The sequence below is a fragment of the Phaethon aethereus genome, assembly GCF_964289735.1.
Source record: "Phaethon aethereus genome assembly, chromosome: 4".
NCBI classification, from domain to species: domain Eukaryota; kingdom Metazoa; phylum Chordata; class Aves; order Phaethontiformes; family Phaethontidae; genus Phaethon; species Phaethon aethereus.
The window spans coordinates 32,688,453-32,711,264 of NC_138578.1; the positions used below are offsets into that span (position 1 = coordinate 32,688,453).

General features: G+C 37.5%; 1 protein-coding gene across 2 annotated transcripts in view; it reads right to left on the reverse strand.

Moving 5' to 3' along the window:
* The window catches only part of GRID2 (glutamate ionotropic receptor delta type subunit 2), a gene marked incomplete at its 5' end in the record, with an annotated part of 737,620 nt that overhangs the window by 104,415 nt on the left and 610,393 nt on the right, over positions 1 to 22,812 (reverse strand). For both annotated transcript variants that reach the window (XM_081999455.1, XM_081999454.1), the window contains one exon: positions 3,490 to 3,628. In XM_081999455.1, the coding sequence (XP_081855581.1) occupies positions 3,490 to 3,628 (139 nt within the window). The remainder of the gene's footprint in view (positions 1 to 3,489; positions 3,629 to 22,812) is intronic.

Consider the following 22,812-nt stretch of genomic DNA (forward strand, 5'->3'; position numbering starts at 1 on the left):
GGAACTACTTTATGACTTGCATGCCTTTACTCCTGATACTGCCTGTTGGCAGAAGATGAAAAGCTGACCTCCCAAAGGAATTAAGAGTAGCCATTTGCTTGGAAAAGGAGATTAATGCACACTCTTATCCTTCTTGGTTCTCTAAGTTCATTTAAAAATTGTAACAATTTGATCCAAATTAATCAGTGAAGCAGAGAACAAATGCCATCAACTTCAAGTGAGGTTATACAGCAAAGTCCTACTTCAAGACTCTCTAGGGAAAGGGAGTATTTCACAGGTCCTCCCTAGTGCATTGCTTAACAAAATTTTATATGTTTTTCTTCTCAAAATAGGCTTCTGGATACTATGAGGCACTGACTGGCGGGGGGGGGGGCAAACCTTCATACCAGCTGAGAAAGGGCAGCTGCCCTGAATACAAACTGGCTACGCATCCAAAAGCTGAAATGCAGTAACTACTAAAATGATTCATGGAAATGATATGTGTGATGGGCTGCTTGAATCCTCCTATTTCCTTTGTAAAAGATACCACAAGGACAGTACCTTCAACAACACTCTGTAGGATCTGACACTAACAGGAAATCTGAAATGAAAATCTATGAACTACTTGTTATATCTGTGCAAACCCACTGACTTAAATTTCATTTTTCTGACTTCTCTGAAGCTGGCTGGATAGCACTACAAGCAGAATCTGGTTTATTTTCCTTAAATACTTAAATTCATTTCCATTCTGGCCTTCAAAGCTCCCCAAGGTACAATTTGATCTGTTTAAAAAAAGAAAAAGAGCCTCAGCTTTTTTCTTTATTGCTTATTCATGTTTCCCACTTTGCAGTAATTCAGCATGGTAAACAAACAGCCTCTCTCTTATGCGCTGGTTTGGGTTCCAATTTTGGCAGTTTTGTAAACTGAAGTTTTACACTCCCACCATAGTTAGGATAACTTCATTCCCTAATGGATATTTAACTCATCTAATTACTCTATTTTTGAGCTGCAAGTGCTATTGAAAAATGTCTCTATACTTTCATTCCAGGAACTTTCCAGCTGCAATGTTTTCTACTGAATAAAACATTTTCAGTGACTTTGCCCATAAATAACAGAGCACAAAGACCAATGTAGTCCCAACTGTACATAAAAACCTCAGAATTCCACTGTGGGTTTTCTAGTGACATCATAATAAACTACAAGAAAAAGCTGAAGATGTATTAAATTATAGTTTGGGTATATTTTATTCTTTTTTACACATGATAAGAAAACTCAGACATTTGTCACAGTAATTTGAACATTTTTTTGGACTACTTCAAAACTAGAAGGGATATAATTTCAATGCAGGATGCAGAGGCATATTTCAAATTTGTAAGGACAAACTGAATGACTGAATATATCATTATTCATTTTGCATGTACAAATTCCCATGTTGTTTCTTCAAGCTCCTTAGTCAAATGTAAGGCTTTTTAAACTTAAAAAAATATAAATCAGCCTCCCTCAAAATCTTAAGATCAATGTTGACAAACATTGATGCAGAATACCATTTCACTCCCCTATAAATTGTGAAGGGATTGTAATTGGGACTACAGAGTCAAACAGTTGTGTTGTGTCAAAATACTCCTGCAGCATTTCATGATCTCAAAGCCTGTTATTGAGATCTCAGAAGAAAATGGTAGCTTGATCTAACTGGTAATACAACTGTGATGGGGGAATGATTTGCTCAGGTGATTTTAGTCTGTTTTACATGTTTCAGTGCTCAGCCCTCTAACAGATGAAAGTGTTGAGATTGTTAGCCCAGAAATCAAGGTTAACAACCATAGACTTTTCATTTCCAGCTGTGAACAAATAAGACTGGTAATGCCTGGGAATCTTGGGCCATGGGACACCAGCTCCCACCCCCCTCACCTAAGGAGCGGGGAGAAAGAGAAAGGGTTTATGAAGTGCAAGAGGATGCTCCTAATGGGGAGAGTCAGGAGATAATCATGCACTCAACGTGAGGGGCTGCTTCTGCTCTTGGGTCTGAGCTTCGGCTTCCAATTGCAAATAAAACTTGGCTACTGCTGCAGACGCTTACTTTTCCATGTGCTGTTAAAGCCTGGACTGGTTTTAGTTATGTAGAGAATCCTCACCTAAGCGGGTAAGCGCCTTAGTGAGATCGCAGTGACTGGCTGGCATGCAGTGACGCTTGAACCTAACCTCAGAATTCCAGGAGACCAAGGCTCCCCCTGCCCTGTCTACACTAGTGGCTCACTGTCTCAGAGGGCATTTCAAAGAGATTTGGAAAGCAGATGAATCAGAGGCAGCAAGACCTTAGCTGATGATACATAGAAGACAGAGACTTGAATCAACAACTGGAGTGAGAAAACTGAATTTTCCCTAAGGTCAGCATTGAGCCTGACTTGAACTCAGGTTCTTACCTTTCTGGAGGAAGAAATACAGCAGAATGTGCCTTTGTTCTTTAAAGTCACTCTATAAGTTTTGTGAAGAAGGATTTATGGGAAAGTCTAACTTTGTCACTCTCGCATACTTTCATGGACTTGTAGCCTCAAGATTAAAAACCTGCTATGGAAAAATGGCCAGCTGCCCCTTGGAGTGCTTCGCTAGCTAATGCTTCCCTGTGTTTTCTAGTTTCTGCTTTGACCCAAGAGGAAGGATTTGGGGGTGAGGGAGGTCTCTGGACCAGTGGGAGCCAGGATAACTCAGCATGCAGCTTGTTGAAGAAGAGAAGACTGGAGAACAAAAGGGTAGAGCAGGAGGGTAGGAGACCTAGAAAGTTTCCTGTGGTATGGAGAGATGAGATGGTCTGCAAAAAAGGATTAGAAGGTGTGACAGGAAAACAGTTCACCATAAAACAAACAGGAGAAGACAAGGACATTGGCGTTATGGAGGCATGAAGCAAAAGAACCAATAGACAAACAAACAAACAAACAAAAAGACAACGATGTGATCTGTTAATGTAGTAAGAGAGCACCTGGGAGCAGAAAGAGCCAAGATGACTAGTAAATGAATTTTTATTGTTTGTTACTATTGACACATCTTTGCCTTGGCAAGAGAAGGTGAATTCAGCTTTGAGCTCCCCATACATTGAAGAAGCATTGGGCTCCTTCTGAACAAAGTGTTAGAGCACAAATACTGTGGGATGTATTTGAATGGAAAGCATAACCTGAGAACACACAGCAACAATTTATACTTTCCCATTTCAAATACTGATACACTGCTTGTCTTAAACTCAATTGCTTCTTTCAAAATATATATGCATGCATACATACGTATGGGTATGTATCACAGAAGAATATCTGCCAAAGGCCAACAATTATGATCCGAAAGACAAAGTGTCTCCAGGGAGACTGGAAGTCTATGGTATATTGCTATTTTCTCAGCTTACAAACTACTTTTCAAAATGATAAAAAATTCTCCCTTTTCTCACATTTAAGTAGAACATTCATACCCCTCTACATGTGTATATGTATGTTCATGCTTCTTTCCCTCAATTCATTATCAACTTACTGGATGGAGTTCTCAATGCGTGTGATGGTGAGGAAAGCTGCTAGGTTTGCCGTGTAGGAGGAGATGACAATCAAAGCAAAAAGCCACCAAGCCCCCATCATCAGTCGGGTTGCCAGGGTTGTGTATGGAACCTCTCCTCCTGTGGGGAAGAAGGAAAAGCAAGAATTTTCATTTGGAAGAAGGAAATCCAGATCCTCATTGCTCATGCATTGCTCAGGAGAACTAGACCCCAAGGTCAGCAGGGTTCTACTAACGCAGGTTGCTTTAGTGAACTGAGCAGGACTTGGAGCCACACTTTGTATGCAATGAAAAGTACTGAAAGAAGCACACACTGTCAGCTGTCATGACTGTATTTAATGTCTTTTGCTATTGTGCCTTTAATTGCAGTTCATCTGCCAGTCCTGTCCAGTAATAGACTTCAAGATCTCAGAACAAAAAGAGCAAAAGTAAATTCTTACAATGTTCTTTCCTTAGAGATCTTATCTACGAGCCTTAATTAAGTTTTTATCACATTCTTGTGAATATGAAGTTAAAAACACCTCACCAAAACGCAATTATTTTTCACAGTTCTGTAGGCAGGCAGTTGCTCGTGAGAGCCATATGTACGTGCACAACGTGCTGTGAGTGAACTTGGATGTGCAAAAAAAAAAAAAAAAAAAAATCACACTGAAGAAGAATGCAAAATTGGTTTGTATTTCCATAGTTGATTTCTTTTAAAATTCAACCGCCACGTAAACAAAACATTAGCAGCAACTAAACCTACCAGGATCTGAGCTGCACACCACTGCTTGTGTGAACAGAGCCCAGTTTAGCAAGCCATGAAAAACATTATTTTTTATTCAAATAGCTGCCCCCAAAACACACTAGTTCAGAGTCTTTGAAAGAACTCTTTCAGTTAATAACATATGAATACAGACTCTTAGATTGAAACAAGGATCTAAAACAATTATAAGGTTTTAGCATGTGTCACTAATTTAAGTTTAACTTAAGTTTAAATTTCTTAAGTTTTGGATGAATCAAGATGAAGGAAAATTCATTGTTTTAAAAATTTTGTCTGCATTATAAGTTTTGTCACAGCTACAAGTAACTAGGGGGGACGGGTGAATGCAGCAATCACCCATAGTCAACAGCTCAAGATGTTCACCTGTTTCCTCTCCCCCTATACTCAGCAATTTGAAAAGTTGCCATTATTTTTGAGGTAGCTTTTTCAGATGCAAAATCTTATGATGGTACAATAGCTGGAACTTTCAAAAGCAAAAGCAGTTTGTTACAGATTCAAACATCTGTAGCGTATTTTGTGCTGGATCTTCACTTATGTAAAATCTCCATGTTTCCCCAGCAAAGTATGTTTAATAGGAATATAAATTACAATTTTTCCCATTCTGAGAACAAATAATTTTCAATTATGTACACAAACTAGATATATAATCAATGCTTGAATATGAAGGATCATCTTACTGTTTTGTTCAAAGTTTGTCCTACCTACACAAAACATTAGGAACTCTGTATCACCATACAATAAACAAATTTGAAGCTTTTTTCCTACTTCAGTGATGTGAGTTGTACCATATGTGAAATAATAACTGACTCAATTTATATTTTTGGTATATAAGCATTGAAATCCTTTGCCTTTTAAGAATTCCAATATTGAACCAAAAAAAATCTATATCAGACCTGTGCAGTCAGAAGTAAATTTCCTTCTATTTCCAAGATGTCATGTAATTATCTGAAATAAGAATCTACTAATCAGATTGGGAGATATTATTTCAATATAAGGACTTTCAAAGATGAACATTAATTCAACATCTGAAGATTTGGTTTTCTCTCCTGCATAAATTTTAAATTATTTTTAATAGAATATTTCCATTTTACAAGTTTTTGCAATGTCTTTAGAATATTTAACTTTAAATTATTTTTAATAAAATGAAAAGAGCAGACAGCAATATCAATGTATTGGAAGAGGCTGTTTGTCCTTTTAACTTTCAGGTGCCAATCCCTGCAGATAATCTTCCTATTGAATTGAAATGGGTAGAGTGATACAGAAGCAGCCAATGATCTTGTGGACATCCTTGCATTTTCATTTTTTAGCTTAATGAGTAACACTTTAAGTTGTCACTTTTTATTGAAATGAAATGTCAGAAAGGAGAGTTCCACTGAAAGTCACACACCTGCCTTCCAGTTTTCAAGAGAGGATGCTGTGCAACAAGTGACCATGAAAGCCATCACAGACCCCTCAGTCACAGCATTGCCCCACTGTTCATACGGTGCAGTTTTCCCATACATCGGGGACATTGTCCTCGCTATTCACTGTCACTTTTAGTTTTTAACACCCATGTTAACAACAGACTTTAAAAAACTGTGAGTGCTGTCATCCCAAGTGCTTTTAGTTCACCCAGATGTTTGCGAATTCTTGTTCCTAATTCATAGTTGTACCATCTACATCATCAGTCAATAAATTAAGCTTGAGGACAAAGCTTGCATCCAAGTACATGTAAAGAGACATGTATCAAAATAATTCATCACTCCTGCCCCTACTCTAAATCTTTGCACCGATGCTTCTTAAACCACCATTTCTAAAGCAGGACTGACACTGCAACTGCATCAGTACATGACTTTTAAGCAGTACAGGCAGGGTATTCCACCTCTCCCAGTGAAGGAAAGAAACAAACAAAAATCAAAGGAGATCTTTTACTGCCATAGTAACATTTCTTTGGCATCTATTAGGAGACTTAATGTGATACAGTCTTGTTCTATTGTGCTGTTTGCTAAAACACTTCCCGCACCATGACAGCTCACCTTAAGAAACCTCTTTACTCCCTTCCCCCAATTTTGTTTTAGGAATAAAACTTTCCAGAGTTTTCCTTCAGTCCAAATTTACATGTTTTCTCAATGCAGAAGAGTACCAAATGATTCAGGAGAGCAACAATCATTGGTTTTCTATTAACATTACTACAAAAAAGAGCTACAGACCTAACAGTTGCTGTTGTTGACTGTAAATTAGAAAGCAGAAGGGTCATGCATGCAAACCTCCCAGGGCTCTGCTTCCCAATATTTAGTAAGTTTCAGGTGCATGGACAACTTTATAGATGACAGCATATTCTAGTTATGAGGGGCTATGCACAGGACACACAATGCAAGGGAACCAAGAAGATAAAACAAGTCTTTCCCTGCTGTTATCTTTCATATCATACCAGCAAAGCTTAATAACCTCTAATGGCAAAGGGGGACACCTCATGTGTTGTAAACACAGATTGGTGACCAGAGAAAAATCTGTCCTATCACACCTCATTCCTATAAGGAAATTCATCAAGGGGAGTTACCATGCTGGTTGTGGTTACACTAAAAACACTACTGCTGTAGCATGCTAAGCAACACTTAAAAATACTGAGCTCCACTTATGAAGCAAATTGAAATCAAAGGTGACAGTTTGTCAGCATCAGTCCTAGACTTGATTTTTCATCTTAAGAGACACATCTCAAATGAATACGAAGGCTGTATTATTCTTTAGACTTGATCCTTCCAATACATTGGCAGAAGGGTATAATGCAGCACAAAATGCCACTACCTGTATATCACCTATGTGTGGCCACAGCTCCTAGTATAATTCAGCCGACACTTTTGATGTATACTAAAAATTACTTAAAAATCTAATCTGCCTTTAAAATTTTCAGGTTGCATGTGCAGGAAGGAAAAGATATTTTCCAGAGTAAACTGAACTAGCAAAAAGCAATCTCATTGGGAGTTTTCTGAAAGAGCTGAATTACTGTAGAAGTGACAGTGAAAGCAATTACTTTTAGTCCTCCCACTCGCATCTAATGCAGCTCTCCTTCATCAATCCTAGACCAGTTTAATGCTGGCCTACTTCAAATGACAGGCTTAGACTGCAACTTATGTTATGAATTTTTATTTACTCCCATTTCTTTCCAAGTGCTTCAAGCTAAGTATCAGAAGGCAAGAAAAATTATACATTGTCTTGACAATGCAAACAATACAATGTATAATTATGACAGACCTAAACATCAGGAAAAATCCACCTTAGGAAATAAAATATGAACCTATAAAATTCCTATATAGATTTCTAATACCTTTTAAGTTATTCTCCCTTGTTAGCAGTAAGTTTAAAGTTTTCTTCAAGTAAAAAATCACAAGTGAGTATTATAGGCAAGGAGGAGGAATGAAATCATGAGAAAAAAGGGCAAAACAGGGAAATTGAGGATCACAGCCTGGTGAGATCTTGGTATTCTATAATTCTGGACTAAATGTGAATAATTCAAAATGCATAAGCTGTTTCTCCGATCATCTTGTTCTCAGGGATTTGTCAGCTCTTTGCTTGAAGAAAAACAGCGTTCATCTGTGTAGTCCAGTCCTATGAAAGTGTTTCGGATAGAAATGGAAAAAAATCTTTTTTGTGGATGAAAAGAAATAACGAAATGTTTCTCGGAGAGTTTTTAACCACAGTTGGCATTTCTGAGATCAAGCCTGGTGGCAGCCATCCTGCTAAAAAGTGATGCAATTTTTGTTACTAGTCACCCAGGCAGTAAATGTGCAACGTAAGGTCTCTCTCTGATTTAATATTGATCAAACAACTTCACTGGAAATGCACAATATTTATAAATAAAATTCATTTGCTTAACAGCTCAAGAATGATTTTTTTACTATTACTAAAGCAAAATAGCTTGGCATCATAGAGCCCACAACCTTGAGAAGACTTGGAACTGATTATTGAGAACAATAATGCCTTTTGAAGATTAATTATTCAAATGTACTTTATAAAAAAAATACACAGAGAGAAAAAACATAAAACCCACCATTATTCTATGTCCTGAATTTGATAACTCTACTAAATTATTTCTAAATTACTAAATGGTTTCTGGGGGGAGTAGAGAGCTGGACTGAGAGTCTACTGCAGCCAGTCCATACGTGAAGAGAGAGGCTTGCATGAGAAGGCTCTGCCCTTCTCCTACAGGAAGAACACTACAAGTATCACAGTTTCTATTGTGATAACCACAGCTGCCAGAGAAATCCCAAAGACCAGGTTCTTATTACAGACAAAACTCAATTTGTCACCAATGCTTACCATCAAGGCTACGCTACCATTCTCACTTTAAGAATGTATCTTAATTGCAAATAATGTTGTCAAATTTCAACTAAGCTGCAATAGTCTCTGCTAGAGGTCTGCAGTGAGCTGAATCTCTGTGTAAGGAGTTTTAGACAGATTTTTTCAGACAATTTTGAGAACCATGAAAAAGATGTTAATTGTGACTGTTTTGTTGAGGAACTCTAATACTATCAAACTTGCAAGCAAGGATCTTTGTTGTACTTGGAAAAGGAAGGTGAAGAAATAATAGGGTGAGTTACCTGGAGATGGATTTTGGTTTTGCTTTTTCTCTCAAAAATTCTGTCCACATTCAGTGAATTATTGGCCTTTGGAAAAAAACACAAAGGACTGGGAGCTGGCTGCAGTTTAGCCTTTAGCTTGTTAGAACAGTCACATCAATTATGCTGTGCATCTGCAAGTTCAATTTGCACAAATATAAAGTGCAGAGTTCTGTTGCAAACAGTTTAGATCAATGTATGTCTTACATTTTCTTTGTGAAAGGGACATTTAATAGAGAGTGGGTGTAAGAGGAGTAGTTTGTATTAACAAAGCAGCAAAGGCATTTCATATTTCAGCTATTTTTGCCATGAGAAACAAAACCTAAAGTTTGACTGAGGTCTGTTATCTTTACAAAACTCTGCACAGCAGAGCTCTTCAAAAGCAGAATCTTTCAGGGCATTAACTATTGCTATTGTTCTGTTAAAAACTTCCTTGATAATATAAAATCTCTCCTGTTTTCAATTGGAAATGTTCAGTTCTGTATGGGACAAAAAAAATACTTTACAGTCAATGAAGCCTGCACCTACTTCTACCAGCTGTGAAATAAATGCAGCTTGGAAGTTGTTGGAAAAATCTCGTCACAAATTTTTCTTCCTTTCTTTCAGTTTCACCCATACTTTTCCATTCTTCCTTGAACTGTGCAGAGTGCATTCCTTACCATAACATATAAGCTGCCATGTCATTACCTGAGTTTGTAATATTACAGTGTGTGCTGAAGTTAACACTGTTGACCACAGCAGGCATGACATGTATTCTTCATCAGGAGAATACAGCCCCTCGAATGGGTAATGCCTTCCAAATAAGCATGTAAATCAGTGGCTGAATTCCCTAGCCTTGCAAATATTGGCAGATTGCAGGGGATCGAGAGTAGAGAAGGAACTAAGCATGAGGCAGCGCTGGCAGCCAGATTCTACAAGGTCTGGGCAAGTTCAAGAGCCAGCGTTTGCTTTTATTCACCATACCACCTGCTTCTCCCCTAGCATTTTGTTTTTGTTTTTTTTTAAGTAGGATTTTTTTTTTTTTAAATATATGAAAAGAGACATTCAGATATTTTGTTTCACACATGGAACATTTCTTCAGGTCTTACTTCCAAAAGAGAGAACATTGCATCTAGGTATTATTACTACCATTACTGTTAATACTGTGATAATACTCCAAAAATATAAGGTAGTAAGTTATAAGAATTGGGGTTTTTTTCTTCACTGGAATTAGTAAGATTAGAAGGGAACCAATTTCTTTTACTAAAGTGATTATAAAAGCTTCCATCAAATCCAAAAGATCAAGTAACTTTTACTATTATATTAAAAAAAAAAAGTTGTGTAGTGGGGGTTTTCATTGTCAAAATATTCTCACATACTGGTTTTCTAAAAATAAACATGAAGTAAATGAGAAACAAAAAACACTTCAAAAGAGATATTTGAAACATTTTAAAATGTTGAAATATTTATAAATGTTCATATTTTCTTCTATTTACCATAAAAATAAATGTAGTAGAGCCATTGTAAATGCATGGAAATGTTGGTATTCATTAGTCTTAAAATTTGAAGTATTAGATAAATTTTTGATGTTATCTTCCTAGCATACCATTGATAGAGGAGACATTTTCATATGCCTACTCCAAAAGCATTAAAACTCTTCTGAGTTTATAGCTGACCTATCCTTTTTGCTGAACACAAGTCCTTTTATGTCAAATACTGTGCTTAAGGGACAAACCAAACATATCCTATCTCTGTTTATATTGAAAATCTCCTTGTGTATCCTCTGTTATCAGCTTCCAGCAGTATTCTCTCTCTTCAGGTGCTGTTCAGTGTCCCAGCAATACATTATAAAACATTTTTCTGTATGCCATTGTTGTCCTTACCATGGACATGTTTTGGCTTCCTTTTTAGTGTTCCTTCTAAAGGCTTCCTCCTCCTTCTCTGCATGATTTTGAGGAGAAGGGCTGTTGTACTTTTTGAGAAATACTAATGTTTTGTATAAATATACACCTTCAATACCAGACATTTTAATGGTGACATCTTTTGGAACTGTTAAGCATCTGTGTTTGTGAAGTCTTTCAAGTTGTTACATCCATACATTAAGATGGAAGAAACACTTGAGTTGAAGGTTTAGTTTGATTTTTGGGTTTCCATTAGGTTTTTTTTGGTCAGCTTTCTAAAACCTGCCCAACACGCCAGGACTCAGATCAACAAACAGTGGTCCTGGAAGCTCCTTAGCAAGTTTTTTCAAAACATTTCTGTGAAATTTGTTTGGATTTGCCGATTTGAAAATGTCTGACATTAGTTGCTGCCATTTAACATCCTCTTGAGTTGCTCTTGACATGGAAAGTATTTAATTTGTTTTTTCACAAACACAGAAGAGAAATATTTATTGCCTTTCTGGCATAACTATTTTGAATGGTACCACCTTCACCTAATGCACCATTATCACTAAGGTTTCTTTAGCTCCTGACAAAATTTTCAAAGCCCTTCTTCCTGTTTTTCTCAACTCACCTCTGTGTACACGTACTCCCCATGTAATTTTTCCTGGAGTTTGTAGCTCCTAACTCTTTGGTGTGATCAATGTTCCTTTTTCTTTCCAACTGCTCTAAAGGTGCATTCAAGATGCTTCAGCATGGGCAGCCCAAGACTTGAAACACACATCATACAGGTTGAACACCCCTACAACATCTCACATTTTCCCCTACACATCACAGATATGCACTACAGGAGCAAATCATCCACTACTTCAGTGTGATATTGTGGTCTACAGCAGACATTGACTCCCATCTCATTTTGTGCTCCAGCCATTAGCACATGGTCCCATAACAAATGAAGATCAATTATTTCTAAGTTCTCAATGCCTCTGGAAAACCTAATGCCATTTTGACATAGTGACACTCTTCTTCCCTGTTTGCCCACCTTGTCCATCCGTCTTTCAGTGCTTCATAGTGTCATATGTTCCTCCTAGACTTCAGTAATACAACAAAGACGAAATCTATATTCATAAGTGAGTAATTCCAACTGTTCCTGTTTATTACTCAGATTTCTGGCACTGGTCTATGGGCAACTAAAGAATGTGTTCACTTTGTCATTTGGTGCCCTGATGAATTTTTTCTCCCCCTTAATGTCTTAGTTCTGAACTAAACAACCAATAACTCTCGCCCGTTTGTTGTTGTTAGTGTAATGATCCCCTCACTAATCTCATTACACTTGCTCCCTGGAAGATTGTTTCCTTTCAGCTGTCTGGGAAGCACTGCCCTCATTGCCCTCCCAGAAGGGAAGCAATGATCCACAAAAGAAAGCTCTCCTCATTTATTTCTCCCCTTTATGTGACAGGGAGAATATCTCAGATGATCTTTCTTTCCCTTCAGGCTTACTTCAAATCACTCCAAGTCATCTGAAATCTGTGAATTATTTTGATAATCTGCATCTTATACATGCTTATAGATCATTATCAACTACTCTGGAAGCTAGCTAACCTGAGGGTATATGCACAACCTTGTAGATTGTAGACTCACTCCCACTTCTTACCAAGGAGGCCAAGATGAGCCAGCTCCAGTCTGAGAGATTACCATGCTACCTTGTCACTCTTGGTTACTGCTGGCCAGTAATCAACTTCCAAGTTATATTTCATATCTTGCAACCCCCGTCTGAAAATACTCTATTTGCTACTGCTGTGCATCTGTTTGGATGTGCCTTTGGCATTTGACTTGCATACTAAGGCTCATTGCTCAGCGCTGTTTCCTCATTAAATAGGAAGAGATTACCCATGCTGAGATTTGAAATGCTGGGGCTAATCAAGGACCAGTGGCACTGCCACTAAGGCCTCATCAAGTTGCAGCCCAGCATACCCATCTCATAACGCCTTGACACATAACCTGATGGACAAATAGAAATATCCAAAAGATGGTCCAAATGACTACTCACAAACTATTTTGCTTGAAACACAGGATCCTCAGTCATGTTCTTTGAAATCCTTCTTTCTGGACCTGGAAAATACTCTAGCACCAAAGAAAGGGCTAGTGCTACACAGTGCAAAGCATTTCAGCCTACTACAGTGATGGCTCACTGCTGGGTTAACAACCTACAGAGTGTTTCTAAGTTAGAGTCTCTGCTACTTCTATTGTAAAATTATTTTTCTATCTGTCTTCAAATACAAAGCCTGCCCAGCTTGCTCTTGCTACAGCAATGGCTTCATTCTAGTGACAGAGGGCTAATCATTTGGCCACCAGACTCCCTTGTAAAACTCTGCCAAGATACAGCAGGGACTATCATAGACATCCTAGATTAAAATTTTGTTTGAAAATTAATCTGCAAAAGTCTGTCAGACACAGCTATTCACTACTATGCTTCCAGTCACTTGTTTATGCAGAGACCCCTTTTCTCCTTGGATCTAATTTATATACAGCAGTTAGAGGCTCTATAAACTGAAAAATAATTTGAGACAGTAGCACTGCTAAGGGCAAATCAAGGAGGGCACTCAGATACAGCATCCCTTTAGGTAAATGGGAGTTGTACCTATAAAGGTCAGCTTTAACTCTGTCTTAATCCTCAGGTACTGAATACAGGCTTTCTATAATGTTCAACATTTCCATTTTGAGAACAAATGGGTCAGAGCATCTTTTAAATCACTTCTAAACTGTGACTAGACTGTGTAGGGTTCAGCCTGAGAATAATCTAGATAGATTATTCTCTATTAGCGCTCTGTCTGCTACTAATTTTTAAAGCTGCTGCTTTTTTATAGATGTAAAACCATTCCATAAACCAAACCCTTATTCATCCTAAACAACTGTATCCTGGTCTGCATGAAAAGCAGTGTGGCCAGCAGGTCGAGGGAGGTGATTCTGCCCCTCTACTCTGCTCTGCTGTGACCCCTGGAGTACTGCATCCAGCTCTGGAGTCCTCAGCGCAGGAAAGACATGGACCTGTTGGAGCAGGTCCAGAGGAGGGCCACTAAAAATGATCAGAGGGATGGAATGCGTCTCCTGTGAAGACAGGCTGAGAGTTGGGGTTGTTCAGCCTGGAGAAGAGAAGGCTCTGGGGAGACCTTATTGCAGCCTTCCAGTACTTAAAGGGAGCATATAAGAAAGATGGGTCAGACTTTTTAGCAATAGACTGTTGCCATAGGACAAGGGATAATGGTTTTGAACTAAAAGAGGGTAGATTTTGACCAGCTGTAAGGAGGAAATTTTTCACAAGGAGGGTGGTGAAACACTGGCCCAGGTTGCCCAGAGAGGTGGCAGGTGCCCCACCCCTGGAAACACTCAAGGTTGGTTGGATGCTAAGCAACATGATCTAGTTGAAGATGTCCCTGCTCATTGCAAGGGGGTTGGAGTAGATGACCTTTAAAGGTCTCTTCCAACCCAAACTATGATTCTGTAATGATCAGGTTTGCAGAGAAGAAAGCAGAGAATAAAAACAGAGAAAATTTTTTTTCATGGGAGAAGCAATAGTAAGCCAAACCCAAAACCTAATGGACTTTGTTTAAGGCTATATTAAACAAAAATTCAAGCCTCTGATTAAAAATCAGAACAGTGCAATGACGAACATTTTTACTTACTTTTTCTACTCAGGAATTTTTAGATAAAACCCCCAAAACGGAATATATACTGAAAGTATAAAAAGGGGTCTAATAACTGCATTCTGGAAGAAAGGGATATAATGTGATAATGGAAAGTCTAACCTCTTTTCAGCTGATCTGAGATTCCAATTTTCTGCATCACTAGCAATGATAATGTTACACAAACACTGTTCAATCATTAAATTAATTCCCATTAAATCAATGTCCTTAAAGGCCAAACAGTCCTTTAATAATTACCTGATTAAAATGACATAACATATTAGTTATAGAATATTTATAATTCCCTTCTCAACAATAAATTGTTTTTTTCCACCCATCTTTCTGAAATGGTGACAACGAGGCAAAAGTTGGGAAGGGAAGCACGTCATATCACCACGTAGCAAATGGTTGTGGTCTAGCTTCTCCTGGTATCGGTGATACCTCAACAACATACATTAATCAGATTTCTATTATGCAGTATTTACAGTATGAATCTTCAAGAGGTATAGGAGTTAATTCCTGGCTTTTAAGCCCAGACCCACAAAATAAATTACTTCTTTCAAATATTACAACTTTGCAGTGGCCAAATTCCATCTTTCTGTACAATTAGCAAAATATGATGTTTTCAATCAAAAATCAAAGTGCATAATAGATAAAAGAAAATGTTACAAATAAAAGTGTGCAGTAATTTAATGCCAATACATTGTAGTGTAACATAATTACACAGAGACGTGGGATGGATAGACTTTAGAGTGCTTCTAAAAGTTCATAAAAGTATATTTCGTTTTTCTCTTCTGGTGTTGTTACAAAAGAAGAGTAATGACTGCAGCTAAAGTTTGAAAATGGAGGTGTTTACTTGCATTTGCTGAAGTTACTGGGAGCTCTTAGATGAAGCTTTTCTAGACTTATACTACACATATCCAGATGCTGAAATATCATGCAAGTCTTGACATTTGAAAGTAAATATTTGACTGTTGTAACTACGACCAGATTGGAACGGTGAGGCTTGCTGCCCACCTCTACTGAATAAGCTGGCCAAAGTCTCTCACACTGATGCTGCTGAAATGCATTGTTTTATCAGAAGACTTAGCAGGGTTTCAAATTTGATATTGGGGTTATCGAATACAGTACCATTCAATTTAATAAATAATTATGCAATAAGCTTAGCAATTTTACTACAGCTGTTTGCGCAAAAGAAGGTCTAACCAGATGATCTTTTGTTGCCACTTTTACAACACAGGACAAAAATTTTACATGATATAATTATAAACACAGACTAGAGCTCAATGTGCATGTGTAATAAACACAAGGATCTTCTGGGGATCCTCTTCTACAGCACTGTGCTTTTAAGATTGTGCCTGACTGCACGCCCATATAAAGGCACTATTTGCAGCCACTGCAAATGCATCAATATGATATATGCTTGCTATTATTTTAGAGAATATTGGCACCTGATCTTAAGAAATAACCTTGCACACTGGCAACCTTCTGATTAGATTTCAAGAGATGCTGAGACCCAATCTTCCTGTTACTAATGGCTGGATACAAATGCTCTGAAGCCACAATCAACAACAATTATCGTCTATGGTACATACTCAGAAGTGGCTAAACAGCTAACTGTCACATACAGTTTGCATAGTGGTGGCCTTTCCATAGCCTACTGGCGGTCTTATACGAAGTACCTTCTGGGATGGCAAAAAGAACTGTGCACAATGGACTGAAAACAGGCCATCTGTACACAGAATTAACATTAAACAGAACAATGTCATTAATGAGGTATTAAAGTGCTGCTTTAGCTAAGAGCCTGTCAGGGAAGACATGAACACAAGAGAGAAAGAGTCCCCTTTGGCTGAAACTGAGCAACTATGAAGCAAGCAAAACAATTCAGTGAAATCACAAGGACAAACAATAATTCCAGTAAAGCCTCCGCAGCTTTTGACAGGTACTTTTTCCCATCATCTTATTTTTTACTTTTACACAGCTCTCTAACTCCACATTTTGAGGGTGAAAATAGTTTTTAAAAAAGATCACATACTGAAAGATAGTTTTTTGCTTGAACTTTAAAGTATTATGAAATGCTTTATAAATCTGTTCTTGCAAGATTTCCAAGCATCCATCATCACAGAATGGCACCTGACTACTTCAGAGGCCAGTGAATCACAGACATCCCCGATACATTAGTTCACTTTTCATGTCACTAATTCTAGTTATCCTTTAATTTTCGGAGTGCTTCTCTGCAATGAACTCCTAACCTTACGGAATTCAGTCATCACTAATGCAGGAGCTCTAATTATGTTCCTAAATAACACATTTTAAAATTTAGACTAAAATTCCACTTCAAGTATCATCATTACATCCTGTAATGTTGTTATCAAAGTGATCACTAAAACTCAGATGACCTAAAATAGTACTATGACAGATCATAGTGAACACAGGAAAGAAGAAAACCCTCATTCTTTTAAGTTTCACTAACAATAATGCTATAATGTCATTTATTGATGAAATTCACTAATAGAAATGCTTATGTTTGAAAGTTGAATAACCTGTTTTTTACTGCAAATCAGCTGTCACCCTGCTTAAGGTCACAACTCAGATTTGTTAGAAGTGAAAAGTGACTTCAAAGATGACTTTACTGGACAGAGAGGTTTTTTCTCTTTGCGGGTAGATATAGAAATGAAAGAAGCTATTGTAAGAATGCAATACATGTTTATACCTAAAAATGTTCTATTAGTAAGTATATCTGGGCATGAACAACGAACACTCCCACTCAACAGATTTATTATCACCATTCCTTAACAGCCTGTTTGCAGAATATTTTCTGTCTTTGCCTTTCACTGTTATCTTTCCTCTATACTAATGTGGGGGAAACAGACTCTTCAGTCAAAACCACATGTGTTCCTTCATCTCAGTTTTTATCTGGTAGATGAGGTATCACACATTTTTAACCTAACACCATCTCACCAACTTCAAAAGCACTGCAAACGTGAAGTCCTACTTTATGATCTCTCACTCCTCTATTGACATTGGAAGAAGAAAAAATTAAGCAGCAGGAGGTTCCTACATCAGGATGCTGCTGTGATGAAGGCAATCCCCTTAATTTGCATGCTGGGAAGCTGACTAAATAAAAAATACAAACAAAAAACCCAACAGCTCTCATCTTCCTATATTTGCTGAGAGTGTACGTTCATCTCAGCAATCAGAGAAAGCAATGGATTGGTTAACTCAATCAAAAGATTCATTTGGTACCATTATTTCCTTCTTTTCAATATTAATTTTGGCCTACTCCTTTTATACAGGTTTGAATATTACATGAGGTTTAACAGCTGAAGAAGGGAGACTTTCCTATCAGCAGCTTCAAAACTTCTTTGCTACTCCTGCCTTTACAGTTTGCAGGCAATTTTCCTGGCACCTACCCACCAGTTGGTGTTATGAAGAAGAGCCACGTGGGTGGATACAGCTATGGCACAGCTGTTGCAGAGGAGGGACTCCCCACAGACCAGAAAAGCAATGGAAAAATACCACGGGTTCCCCTGTAAACCCATGTTCATATGGTGCCTTGGATATCCTCTGCTGAAAAAGGCTGATCAGTTTGTAGATGAAATTGCTGTCATCCAACAGAGGAGGAGTATTTTTAATACAGCTAAAACTCATTTTCCCGCTTTCTTCCTACCTTAAAACAGTGAAAATCGCTAACTTAATGTAAGCTTCTGTGCAGGAAAATCAAATAGCAGGACAAGTAAGGCTTTCCTCTTTAGCTTTTAAACATCTTTGCAGATAAAAATGTGGGTTACAGTCCTCCTCCATGTAAGAAACATTCAGTTACTGGATAAATTGTTCCTTGTTTCGTCAATTAAATATATGTTATACACAGCTAAACTCTGAAAAGTCAAAACTGATTAGTTAATCTGAATCTAACTTATCAATTCTTTACTGAAATACAGCATAAAGTCATATTAGAAATCATAACAATTAAAGAAAATGTTCCCAGTAAAATATTCACCTTCGGATGCTTTTGAAAGGACACAGAAAAATGGATTGATGCCAGAGACATCCAATTCTACTTTCCCTTTTGCCTCATTTGGTCTTGATCAGCATTTATACTATAGCCAGGCAGACATTACATTCCCACAGTCAATTAATCAGGCTTGGAGCTAGTCCTAGGGGAATGAAGGTGTTTTTTGGGCTTTCACACTGCCATTCATTCTCCACCTCCTCACAGAAGGTGTGTCAGACACAACATCTCTAAATATACTGCCTTATGTACCCAGTGCTATTACTCAAGCAAGCAGGTGCACACAAGATATAGAAATCCATTATTTTAGATGCCTCTGTGGACTGCCTGAGTCTTAACTGCAATTTAGGGGAAAATCCAAGCATATCCCCTGGCAGTTTAACACTAGTGATATCACATTGCTGCAAACAAATGCCCACACTACTGAACATTTTGCTTGGAGCATGGTTATTCCTTGGAATTATATTTTCAAAAAGAGACAATCAAATAAACCTCCGAAAGTGGTATGCACATAAAGCTGCATCCAATGTTTGCAAATGCATACTGTATACATGACAATAATTCTCAGTATATGCTGTCAGTTCCAATGACCACTTGTAGTTTCCAAACACATTTGAGACATAGGACACAATTGCCAAAATTTAGTTATTTTTTGATGCTGTCAGGAGGGCTGGCCAAATCATTTGAGACATATGGAAAAGGAGTATGGGTACCACAGGGATGCAGTACCTCTTTCAGAGAGATGACTTTATGAAGGTACATATACATACTAACACATAAGCCTAGCTTTAATATAATAAAATGAGAATTTGGGGGGTTTCATGTTTAAAGGTGGAACTACAATGTCACAAATATACCTGTTGGTGTATGTGCTAGAAAAATGTGGAGACTGGTTTATTTCCTTATGGGTTTGGTATCTGACTTTCATCTTCCCAGCTTAGTACTGTGTACTTTAGGCTCAGCAAGTCTGTTCCCCTTGTTACAGGAACATGTCAAGACCTGGCATTAGTTGGAAGAGCAATTAAAATTGTTAATTAATGAGACTGACATTTAAGTTTTGTGTTCTATTAGAAGATATAAAACACATTTATGATATAAAACACATTTTAATGAAGGAAGGTAAGTAATATCTCCATTTGACAACCAAGAAGTGATATATAAGATATTAAATGAAATTTCTATGGTCAGCCAGATCAGATGCAGAGTCCAAAAAGAGGAACTAGGTCTTAGTTCTAAAGTCCTTATACTGGATCTTATTTGATTTACTAAACTTAAAAAATAGTTAAGTTTTACCACTCAATATTGCATGTGAAGGTATAATTGTTTTCTAACACATTTTTTTCAAAATTTTTTTAGAGTTTTCCTCTGAATGTTAAATACATAGAGATTGGTGCACTGTTAATTAAGGGAAAATGTCACTAAGAAAATACGTTATTACAGCATAATGGTTTCCTGCTGATAGGGATATGCCGAGAGTGAGATAAGCAAGATGGAGTAATTTATTAAGCAACAGCACACTCCAGGCAGTGCATTTCAGGAGGATTATATCACGCCTTGGGTGGTAATACAAGGAACAAGATTGAGAAGTCTGGGCGGCTTTAAGCATTCGAGAAGTATTATAATGACTTAGAAGTACTAAGGCTTGGAGTCTATTTTATTGCTCTTATAAAATGCAATTTAAACAAGGCAAACAGTGAGATTTGCTCATTTACTGGGCATTATGAACATAATTGGCCATTACTGACACCACTGATGACCAATCAAAACCTCCAGTTGTGACCAACATTTTAAACTAACCAAAACATACGGGGATAAAAAAAATGCCCCACCAGTGATGCTTTCACATCATTCATTTCATAACTTTGCTAGGTTAAACAAGAGTATTAAGATCTCTGAAGAAAACAGTACTTTTGTGGGTAATACTTTAAGCACTCATTATCTTAGGGTCAAACCATATTTATGAAACTATAATGAATGTTTGCTTTGTTGCAATCACTGAGAAGTGATAAAATCTTGAACGATTCAGCCATTTTAAAAACACTTCCTGTTAGAGCAAAAAAAATATCCCATCTGCCTCGTTCTCTTTCTTACAGACATTTCCAAATGAAACAGAGCCTTACATCTTTACTTGCATAATCTAAAATTCTGCCAGCCTAGTTCAGAAATACCTCCTCTTACAGAAAAATTCAGAGTAAAATAAACAGAATTGGATAAGGGAGAGACAAAAATGTATCTATTGTGTCTTTTATATTAAATACAACACATTGTAATTTTCTACTTCATTATTTTGTCTACATTCAGTGGAATTCTATTAGACTAAGCAAGATTATCACTATATTTTGAAGCAAAATTTGAGAGGCTGTTCCCAAAATAAAATCCTTTAGAACATTCCTCTCCAGGTGCTTGGTAAAAATTATGCAGCATTTCACCTGTCTCAAAAACCCATCTATTATACAAAAAGGGTTGGGAACAACTCTAAATTTTGAACTTTTGTTTCTTAAATCGTTGGTTTTCTCCAGTAATAGTGAAAGCAGAGTGCTCTCTAGAGTATTTTATAACAAAAGCCCATAAAGTAGTAGGAAGCTAATAGAAAACCTTCAGGAGATTAAACGAGGTTCTCAGCAAGTATAAATAGACATTGTGCCATTGCAGTGAGTTGATTCAAGGGGGATATTTAATAGGTATCTTTGTACATATCCATCTCTTTTTCTATATATCTCCTTATGTGTCTCTATCTCTACACCTGTATGTGTGTGTGATTAAGGAATATTAGTAAGTTTAAGTTGATTATGCTGCTAAGTTTTATATGATTTGATACTGTGATTTTATCTCAATATTGTTAGTGAATTTGATTGCTGTTATTTTGTATTAAATTGTCACCGTCCTAAAGTTACATCAAGCACAATATATATCACTACACCAGAATCCCTGATACTCTGTCTCTTTAGTCATAAACTGTTGACCAAGTCTGGGAATAGGCGTGGATTCAGCTGCACCTAGACTCCTCCCTGAGAAGGAGTTTAGAAAGCAAGGGGGTCTGCTCTGAACGTCGTGACTCAATAGGACATCATTCCTTTACTTCCCTTACCTAACCTTAGTCATAAACCATTGACCAAGTCTGGGACTAGGGGTGGATTTAGGTCCACTCTGAACCTCAGGACTCAACGGGAGGGTCTCCCCTACTTTCTCTCCTCAACATACATACACATTAACTCGATTAGATAGATGAGTAAATCATTCCAATTTAATTGTAATTTGGTTTTTCTCTGTATACCTTTTCTATGTTGAATAAGTAATAGAGTGAACCTTGCCATCAAATTCTGTTAAGTCACGCTTTTTACAAAGTTATATTAAAATCATTCTCTTTCTGATATCTTTGGCGGTGATTTTTTAAGAGTCCTGAATTATCCATTCGTGACAGCACCTGTTCCAGTGCTCAGTCAGCTGGGTGGCCCTCTGCATGCACTGGTGCATGGGGTTGTTCCTCCCGGGGGGGGGAAGGACTTTGCACTTCTCTTTGTTGAGCTTTGTTGAATATATAATAATAGAGGCCTGGGGAGGAGCCAAGTCAATGGGGAAGAGCAGAAGCAGCAGGACCAGTGGGGTCCTGAGTGATACCCAAGAAAAAACCTACAGCGACGGTGAACCACCAGCTGCACTGTGAGGTAGGTCAAGAGCAAAACCTGTGAGGAGTGGATTGAGAAGTCAAGGGGAAATACAGAGGGAGAGAGAAGAAACCCACTGAAAAGGAAACCCTAACAACATTTTCTGTCCAACTGGAAAAAGCTTATTTTGAAAAGAAGCAAAACACAGAACTTTGCCACTTAGTTTTACAAGATAAGCAAGTGGAAAAGAACAAAGTCAGAAGCCATGACACTAAATTTCAACATAACTGAAATCCTCCACCGTCTGAATCTACAAATTTGCTTCATATTTAGACATCAATAAACAACTCGGAGATAACAGATGCGTGTTACAGAATCTCATGCCTGGATGAGTAGTTCAGAGTCAGAAGCATTTCTTTTAAATGTAATTCACAGCACTGCATGGCCAAGATCACCAGAAAGTCTCTGCTGCCTTAGTGGTCACAGTATATGGCAGATTCAGTGGGTATATTGGGTAAGACAAAGCATTTCAATGCAGTGGCCGTCATTTTGTGTTTAAATGAAGGGCTTGAATACAGAATAAAAAAAGCCACTTTTCAGTTTATACGCTTTTACATTAAGTGAGCCTCCCCAGTTACATTGCAGCTCTATCCTCAAAATTGTCTCTTCTAATAAAAAATCACATGTATCTTAAAATTACAAAAATAACAAATATAATTACATACATACTGATCTCTGTAATGAATAAACACAAAATTAAAATGGCAAGTGAGGGAAAATATACCTCT